Genomic DNA, 9,584 nt, shown 5'->3' on the forward strand with positions numbered 1-9,584 from the left:
ACTTCACTTGACTGGAAAAGAGTCCTAGATGTGCACAACAGCGGCCAGCAGCAGTGTTTTGATTATCTCAGTTCCGGAACCTTCTCCATTTACATCCGTGTTGTTCTTGTTTATGAAGGAGAAAAATGTGGTGGGGATGGGGGAGGGGGATGGGGAGGGGTGGAAAAAATAAACACAACACACAGTTCAGTCCCCATCTCAGACCCCTGGATGACTTACAGATATTTCCCACAATGCTCTGTATTGAGTCTAAGCCCGCAGGCAGATCCCCTTCCGTTGTTGCTCCGCCAGCTGTGTTCAACAGATGCTAAATTAGGCTACGTGCCCGCCTTGCTGCTCAATTCTGATTTATTGCTCACATCTTTTTAGTTTCACTGTTTCTTCTTAGAATAAGAATTGTGATGAATGTCAATTCTAGAGTGACTAGAAAGCCGCATGAATTCTGATATGTTCAGACTGAGGTTTGCAGACCTGTATCTGATTTAGGAACACATGATGAAAGTGGCCTAAATCTGAATTGAAAAGATCAGATTCAATGTGATTTGTCCTGTTCACACTGTCATGAAAAAAAACAGATCTGAGTTACATACTGTATGAGCAAAACAAATCTGATTCGGGCCACTTCTGCCTGCAGTGTGAACATAGCCTGCAGTGTCAAGCTAATGGACTTATCCCTCTGGCCCAGGCTAGCTAATAATAGTCATAGCCTCAGTGGTGGAGAACCTTAATAGTCATAATAATAACGTGTATAATGTATACTGTATGTGGATACTGGGGTGGCTATTTTGTCATCGCTCATTCATTATGGCGGTGCTTGGTTATGTTAATGAAAAGTTTACAAAGTATGGCTGTGAATGATGTGCAGAACAAGGAAGTGTAGACACAATGTTATAAAGTACTACCCAGTTATCACGATAAACCTGATGACCGGTGACCTGATGTGTTGTTTGTGTTGTTCCCTTTCTTCCAAAATGGCTGCCTGTAACCCTTGGTAGCCACTTTCGAAAGAAAAAACCCTAACATCTGTGCAGTGGTAGAGTAGGCGAAACGTACGAAAAGCACAACATTACTGTTTATCTGTGATCCAGTGAGAAGACACCAAATGATAAAATGTCCATTGATACAGTATATGTCTCTCATATATATAAACACATAGCAACCGTTGTCTCCTCCGACATGGAGGCAAAGCGGGCATTCCAAACATTCTGTGCAAGGCCTCTATACACACATAGCATTGTAATAAGAAATGGTTGGATGCAAAGCTGGAAATGGGCTGGAACACACAGAAACAGCCTTCCAGTAGAGGAGTGGAAAGAGGGAACGGCATTGCAGCTCAGGCTAGATTCATTTTTTCAATGTTTTTCCAATTCGAGGTTTGGTGAAGAATTACATTTTGTCTTATTTTACTTATAGTCACAAGTGGTCATTCCAGGTTTCAAGGGTGTTACATTTACGTTTAGTCATTTAGCTTTTATCGCTTTTATCCAAAGCGACTTACAAGTTGTGCACAACTAGTCAGCAGGAGAGGGATACAACTCTGGCAGGGTAAGTGGCATTGTTCGTCAAACTGTGTGGAACTTGAGTGCTACGCTCTGAGTGCATAATAGTATAGACATATTAGAGGACAACCAAATGAATTAGCATAGTAGGTAGTAGTATAGTAGATAGTAGTATAGATATTATCTGAGGATGACCAAATTAATTAGCATAGCAGCCGCAGGTAGTAGTATATGCATAGTAGATGGGTCATTCCACCAATCCAGTCCGATTTGGACTTTGGGATTTTTTACCAAGAGGTATTACTTTTCTGAACACCCCTCAAGATGAATGACATATTTAACTTCCAGAAAAATATATTTTCCCATCTCAGGCATGAAATCTCTATTATTTTTGGTCATTATTGTATGATATGGACACCATTATTCTTCAACCCCGTTACGGACACTCTGGAAGCTCTCTGAATAAGATTAAAACATGTATTTGTGCTAAAGTCAACATTTCTATAATAATTAGATGTCCTTCACACCATTTCTATAATTGCTCGTCTAAAAATTACGTAAAATCCTACACTTTTGCTATTCTGAACCCTGAAATTTGCCTTTATTTGACAGCGGCCGCAAGCTTTTTCATCAGAAATGTGATTTGACCTCAGATTTTGAACTAAAATCGATATTCTTATGTTTGCTCTAAACGTTTCAGTATAACTTCAAAATCAGTGTTAAAATCACAACCCTGTTACAATCTCACAACCCCGTTACATTCAAATGTTACATTCAAACGTAACGGGGTGGAGTGTAACAGGGTTGTGATTTTTTGCACAAAATGGTTGCTACTCCACATGTGGTGAATACCAGGAGAGCACATGGCATGCATGATATTAAGAAAGCATCTAAAAAATTTTATAACAAAGATCATATTCACAAGTAATAGTTTGCTATATTTTTTTCAAGTAACGGTGTTGAGTAATTATGCTTGACTACCATAATATTACATGATAAATGACTGAAAACATAGTACAATGAGGTAGCTACTTGCCTGTTCCTGGTGTTGTGTTTTCCAAAAGACTTAAAAGTTGTCACTTCCTGTTTCACATGCTTCTATGGATTGAACCATTATTTTTGTGGGGGGGAGAATGCTCAGTGTAACGAGGTTGAGGGTTACTGAGGGACAGACTGAATAATGTTATTTTAATGAATAATTATTCATTTATTTTGAAATAAATCATTACCAGCATTAACAGCACAGATGGATGTGTATGTTCATGGAAAAAAGTATGGACTTTTTACAAATTTTCTTGGTCATATCCCAAATAAATGTTCATGAAATGCCACGAGGGACATGTCAAAATACATGGTGTCAACTGAAATAACAACATAATGCATAATAAAAAAACACTTTATTAAAGAGGACATTGCAACTGAAATAAATAGCATTTCAAAGCACATTTTGGTAACTGATTAGATAAAAGACACTTAAAAACATCAGAGGGACTCAAATCGGACCGGATTGGTGGAATGACTCAGATAGTAGTATTACATAATAGCAAAGTACATATTAGTAAAAGCCAGTAAGAATGTTATTATCTTGTTTTTTAATTTTTATTATTTCAGATATTGATTGAAGAAGTGTGATTTTAGGTGGAAATTTGGACGGGTTTCAGCTGTCTTGGCTGTAGTGGGAAATTTGTTCCACCACTGTGGAGCAATGATAGAGAATATAGGCTGCTTCACTTTGATGGCAGCCGGCAAGTGAAGTAGCTCTGTTTTGCTCAGGTTAAGTTTGAGATGGTTGGTTCATCATCCAGGCAGAAATGTTGGACAGACAGGCCAAGATCCATTCAGAGACTTGAGTATCTGAAGGAGGAAAGGAGAAGAAGAGTTGAGTGTCATTGGCATAGCAGTGGTATGATAAATTATAATGTAAGAGAAGAGAAGGGGTCCAAGGATGTGAGGAGGATCTGATGGTTGACTGTGTCAAAGGGTGCTGACAGGTCCAGGAGAATCAGGACAGCGTGCTAAGTGTAGAGCCTCTGTGACTGCTATGAGGGCCATCTCTGTGGAGTGACCAGTCTTAAATCCAGACTGATTTGCATATAGGAGGTCGTTCTGTAATAGATAATCAGTGAGCTGGTTGGATATGTTGTGTTCAAGTGATTAGGGCGCTTTCACATATAGTTTTGGTGGACTCGTGCGGTTCTGGTGGTGAAGTTGCAACATTGTTGCATTCGTCATTTGGTTCGTCTGCATTCACATTGCAATTTGTCAAGCGCACCAAACTTTCTGAACAATGTCACGTGGTCGAAAAGGGCGCTTGTCTATTGGACACAATGGAGAGTGGAAATCCCTCCCCTTCAGGAAGTGAAATCCGCGAAAACACAAACAGCCACAAGAAGCGTGATAGTAGAAGAGACGTGGCATTGATCCATGGTTCGATTATAACCCATTACCGCCATCCTCTCACTAAACAACTTGTACACCTCATTGTTTTTGTGAGTACCCACAAGCAGCTGTTTTATTTGGTCTTCTGCCCATATGTCGATCAGGGCTTTCACTTCATCATTCGAGACCTATGTTTTTTGGCGGACCAGAGTTTGCGTGTTTGGTCCGCACTAGAGTTTGACTGCGCATTCACACCACCCCAAAAAAAGCGGACTATCGAATTTGGGTCCGATAGTCCGGACCAAACAGTGAAAGCAACCGGAAAGAGAGAAGAGAGACAGAGCAATAGTTATCTATGATGGTGGTGTTCAGGGTTGTTGTTTTTCGCGAGCGCTGTGACTATGGCTTGTTTTAGAGAGGTGGCAACCACCCCAGAGTTGAGAGAGGAGTTGATGGTTGCAGTCAGGAATGGGAGGATGTCTGGTCCAATGGTCTGGAGGAGTGGGGAGGGTATCGGGTCCAGCTGGTATGCAGTGGGATGGTTCGACCTCACCAGTGTCAGAACTTCGGCGTCTGTAATGGGAGAAAAAGATGACAGAGTGAAAGATGAAGCTCCTGTTTCAGCACTTGGGGTGGGTGGGGGTTGGGAAAAGCAGCTACGGATCTTTTTCACAAAGAAGGTGACAAAGTCCTCCACAGAGAGAGGTTCTTAGCCGTGGCCTCGATCTTATGGTGAAAGAAAGAGGCTTTGGCAGTAGTAATATTTTTGGAGAATGCTGACAAGAGGTCATGAATAAATAGATAAAGAATAACAATGGTGAGATTGAATGGACAACAGACAGATACTGATATTTGAGAGAGGAGCGGGTGATATATCAGGTAGTGCAAGTAGTCCAGGGGGTCAGCAGGCCGGTGCCTCCACCATGTTTGGAGGGTCTGGATGTGTGAGAGAAGGTGTATCTTGAAGATAAGGCTGCAGGTGCCATGGAGTTATCTAGTGTCATCCAAGTCTCTGTGAGAGCCACAAGTTGGAGGTATTTGATGTGTGTATAGACAGTTATGAAGTCTGCTTTCTTGACGGCTGATTGGCCACATATGGTGACAGGTATAATTGTGGCCATAGACAGGTAGCAGAGGTTGGCAGGGTTTCAGATGAAGAGGGGAGGGAGAAAAAAAGGCTGGAAAAGGCACTTAAGATAATATAAGATAGTGTATTCCTTAGAGACTTTGCATCTCTATTGATAATAGTAAGAAATATATATATATGTCTTTCCTAATTTTGAAGTTGTCTGGTCAATATGCCCGGAGCCATTTCTGGTTCAGTTAGCTACTCGCAAATATACTTGAAAATATGTGCTGCTACAGTAAGTACAGTAGCCTACTTAGGTCTAATGCTAGGGAATGTTGATTACGTTTACTATTTTTAGCTGTAACATTTGGTAGATAACATTAGCTCTGTCTGTATTTGCTTTTCGGTATGTGTGCTTCAAACAAACAAGTCATACAGTAGCAGTCACGTTTCAATGTGATTATGCTAACACACATTGAAGATGCATTAAGATTTAGATTATTCAAATGAGGACCATGTAAACTCAACCATACACACAATTCTGTGGAATAAGCACGTTATTCAGTGATTCAATCTGAATGTAGACTCTGCTTATTCCATAAAATGATGTTGGGTTGAGTCTACACAGTCCTCATTTAAATGTTTTTAAAACTCATTCATAAACTCATTTAAACTTTTTATTTTGTGTCTCGACACCATTGTAAGTCAGGACCTGCCATATGTTAATGTATAAGCCTTTGACCAATCATAACCAAACAACTCTTACACTTACCTATAGCCTACACCAATCGTGTGACCATCTTCTGAGATAAAAGGGAGTTCTTGAGGTGTCCCCATTAGATTGAAGCATGATTGAAGAGCTCAGCCATGCATCTCTTGTCTGTGACCTAGTCGAAGAGAGATATGGCTAACTGTGAGGCATTATGTTTTGATTTCTAGTTCCCCACCTGTGTTCCACAATATTCTGGAGTCAAGTTTCAAGTCAACATTGCAGTTTAAACACTTCCCCTGTGGTTCCCACTTGTGGTCTGCTTGTCAGGAAGTCAAGGACCCACTGAGATATTGTGGCGTTCAAGCACAGGTCCCTGAGCTTTAGGGGGGGGGGGGGGCTGTGGTATTGAACGCTGAGCTGAGTAGTTCCCCTGCCTCCAGGCAAGACGAGGTTGTGTGCAGAACTTAGGCTATGGCATGCTCAGCGGCCTATGACCTTTGTATACTGTATATGTATGATAGAGGCAGATATTTGAGCGACATCTACATTAAAGGGTTTATTGTCCTAGGGAAAAAAGGACCATATATAGCCCATAACTAGCCTTTCAAAACACTGAGGTGAGTGCAACAGGACGGCTTTAACTTACTCAGTCAGCCATCGTGGTAAATTGGGCAAAAGATTATGACGGTTTTGCATGCGGTTTAAAATAGGCTATAAAGCAGGCCTGATGAAGACCTCTCTTCTTAGTCAATAAAGTATTGGGATCTGTAATCCAGTGTGAATAAATAGGCTATAACCTTCGCCGTCATTTTATCAAGTTGTACCATGGTATTATATAAGTGCAAAATGTGAGTGTGTGTGTGTGTGTGTGTGTGCGTGCGTGCGTGCGTGTGTGTGTGCACGTGTTTATCCTAAGCTTTTCTTTGTTATTTTCTTTGGACAGTCCCCTCTAAATCTTTGTATTAACATTAATTATGAATGTCTAGACAATCAGTGTTGCCATTCTGTCAGCCTCTGATGGATGAGCATAATATTTACTAGGCAATGTGTTAACCAGAGATGATAATATAGTTGCCAAAGTTCAAAGGGATTCTTCACCACTTAAAATGTATAACCTATAAATTGATAAGCCTTTGGCCAGCTTTCACCAATTCTAACCAAACGACAGACCATGCATGACCCTTGATGTCTGCAAACTATAAATGCTATACCAAAGTGATCAATAGTGTGACAATTAGTAATCAGCGATGTTGAAATATTATTATAAAATGTTTTTTGCTGTGTTAGATGCAAACACAGTACTAAAGTATCTTCCATTATTCTCATTGCAGGTTTGTCTGATGTGCCGTGAGAGTTGGGAGCACCCTCCCCGCCCCGGTGCCCCCCTACCCAGATCCCCAGGATGGATCCCCCTCCCCGCTTCCGGGTCGAACTGGATGGGCTGGACCTTCAGCAGGTGCCGGTTCTGTCCCTCGATCAGATCCGGGCCATCCGGGCCAACAATGATTATGTGGACCGGCCTGTGGCTCTGGAGCCTTCGTCCCAGACAGGATTCTTCTATGCCCATGATGAGCGCTACCCCCAGGGAGGATATCCTCTCGGAGGGTACCCCCACCACCATCCTCCACCTCCTCACCACATGGCACTGCCCCGCAGCCAGAGTCAGCACCAACACGCCCACCTGGCCCACCTGAGCCGCTCCAGTACTGTCAGCTCCTCAATGTCTCGGACCAGCGGCACCTCGGACCAACGGCTGCTGGCCGGCCTGACGCCCTCCCACTCTGGCCTAGGCCCGGTGGTGCGCGCCCAGCCTAAAGGAGAACTCAAGCCAGAGGCTTCGCTGGGTAAAGGCCTGACAGAGGCTGAGCTGGGCCTACACCTGTTCATCTGCGAGTGCTGCGGGCGCTGTAAGTGCCACGAGTGTTGTGCCCCACGCCGCCTGCCTTCCTGCTGGGCTTGTGGTCAGCGTTGCCTGTGTTCCGCGGAGAGCGCCGTGGAGTACGGCACCTGCCTGTGCTGTGTCAAAGGTCTATTTTACCACTGCTCGGCTCAGGACGAGGAGGGAGACTGTGCCGACCGGCCGTGCTCCTGCTCGCCTGCCCACGCCTGCGCCCGCTGGGGCACCATGGGTCTGCTGGCCCTCTGCCTGCCCTGCCTCTGCTGCTACCCCCCGGCCAGGTTGTGCCTCTCCCTGTGCCAGCGTGCCCACGACCGGGCCACGCGCCCCGGATGCAGGTGCAGTAACACCAACACCGTGTGCCGCAAGATCTCAGCCTCCAATCCCAACCCGGGGCATCCGGCGCTCCGCAGCAAGTCCCTGGAGAAGCCATTATGACAGGCCCAAGATGGAGGCAAATCAAGTCTGCATTTCTTTCAGCCATCGCCAAAGCAAAACGCTGTCGCCGTCCAATGACGCCATGACAGCCAATGTCATGGCAACAACAGTATTGTGACCAACCTACCTAAATACCTACGTACCAACCAACCAACCAACCAACCACGACCGACCGTAACCTGTGGCTCACCTTCTGTACCTTGTATTCCATTGTTCTCCAGCTCAGTAGGGACCAAAGCTTTACTGCTCTTCCAGGTGTTGGAGACTTAGTGCTGAAAAAGAAACATACCTGAAGACAGCTGTGGTGCTTTGCTGGACTGCCAACCTTAACCAACCCTTAAACCTACTCCACAGACAGACAGACAGACAGACAAACAGACAGACAGGCAGTCAGAGACAGACAGACAGACAGACAGACAGGCATGCAAGGCCCTCCCCTCGTTTGATGGCGGTGTTATTTGGATCTATTAAAACTGAATCTATTTATTTATTTATTATTGAGCCTCCTTCACCCCTCTCACCCTCAATGAGATATATGGAGCAGAATGGACCACAAGGGACTGATCCAGCCAGTAAAGCTATTAGAACAAAATGTCAACACGGCCATTATGGGAAGAGGTCTCTGTGTAAAATGTCGGGGGTCCAAGCACGATAGACACGCACGGTCTACGCACACTGTCTACGTCTGTCTGTCTGTCTGCCTCACCCCCCACCCCACCTCCGCTTGCTGAAGAGAGATGGAGGGGGGAGAGAGAGAGAAAGAGAAAGCGATGAAGAGACAAAGAGAAGGGGAGAGCGAGAGAAACATACTGCAGTGTGCAGACGTAATCAACGTGATCAGGACAACACCAGGAGACTGGGGGGGGGGGGGGGGGGGGGGGGGGGTTGGAGTGGGGGTTCACGGAAGCCGGAGGAAATCTCTCCAATAGAAAAAATATTGGACCTAAAACAGGAGTCCTGTGTCTATATGAACCTGGACTCCTGAGGAAACCCCACACCTGGCTTGGTGGCGGTGGACACCTGATACTGGGGCTTAATGCAAAGGCCCTGGAACCAAGATGCATCAAGAGACCTCTGACACATGTATACAGTTTGACACCAAAAAAACTCAACAATAAAAGGGACCATGTACTGTCTGTACGAGGTGAATCTCCGTGATATTAAGCTCATTTGTAAAGGAGAAGCACTGTGAGATAGTTGGCCGTGTTGTTGGGTCCCCAATCGCCGTAAAAAGCAGAATGTGGGAATATTTGACGCGGGAGGTGGGCAGGGTGTGGGGCGTCCCTTGTGACCAGGCGTGTGTGTGTGTGTGTGTGTGTGTGTGTGTGTGTGTGTGTGTGTGTGTGTGTGTGTGTGTGTGTGTGTGTGTGTGTGTGTGTGTGTGTGTGTGTGTGTGTGTGTGTGTGTGTGTGTGTCCTCCTGCAGTATAAGATTCTGTGTGGAGCATGCAAGTATGTTATCAGCAGAAGACTCCTTTTTTTATTTTTAGCGGAGAAACCCATGGCCTGCTCAGGTTACCCCTCTCTCACCCACGGCAGTCTGACGCCACTCTGCCCGACCCCTCACTGCCTTCAAGCTCATCCCTCTCCA

General features: G+C 44.8%; 1 protein-coding gene across 1 annotated transcript in view; it reads left to right on the top strand.

Annotated features, from left to right (window-relative positions):
• The window catches only part of LOC311233281 (protein sprouty homolog 3), a 33,614-nt gene extending 24,865 nt beyond the window's left edge, over positions 1-8,749 (top strand). Inside the window, exon 2 of the mRNA XM_084320224.1 lies at positions 6,991-8,749. Coding sequence (XP_084176350.1) covers positions 7,062-7,994 — 933 coding nt within the window. The 5' untranslated portion in view covers positions 6,991-7,061 and the 3' untranslated portion in view covers positions 7,995-8,749. The remainder of the gene's footprint in view (positions 1-6,990) is intronic.
• Positions 8,750-9,584: the final 835 nt, after the last annotated feature.

This window comes from Notolepis coatsorum (assembly GCF_963971535.1).
Source record: "Notolepis coatsorum genome assembly, chromosome: 8".
NCBI classification, from domain to species: domain Eukaryota; kingdom Metazoa; phylum Chordata; class Actinopteri; order Aulopiformes; family Paralepididae; genus Notolepis; species Notolepis coatsorum.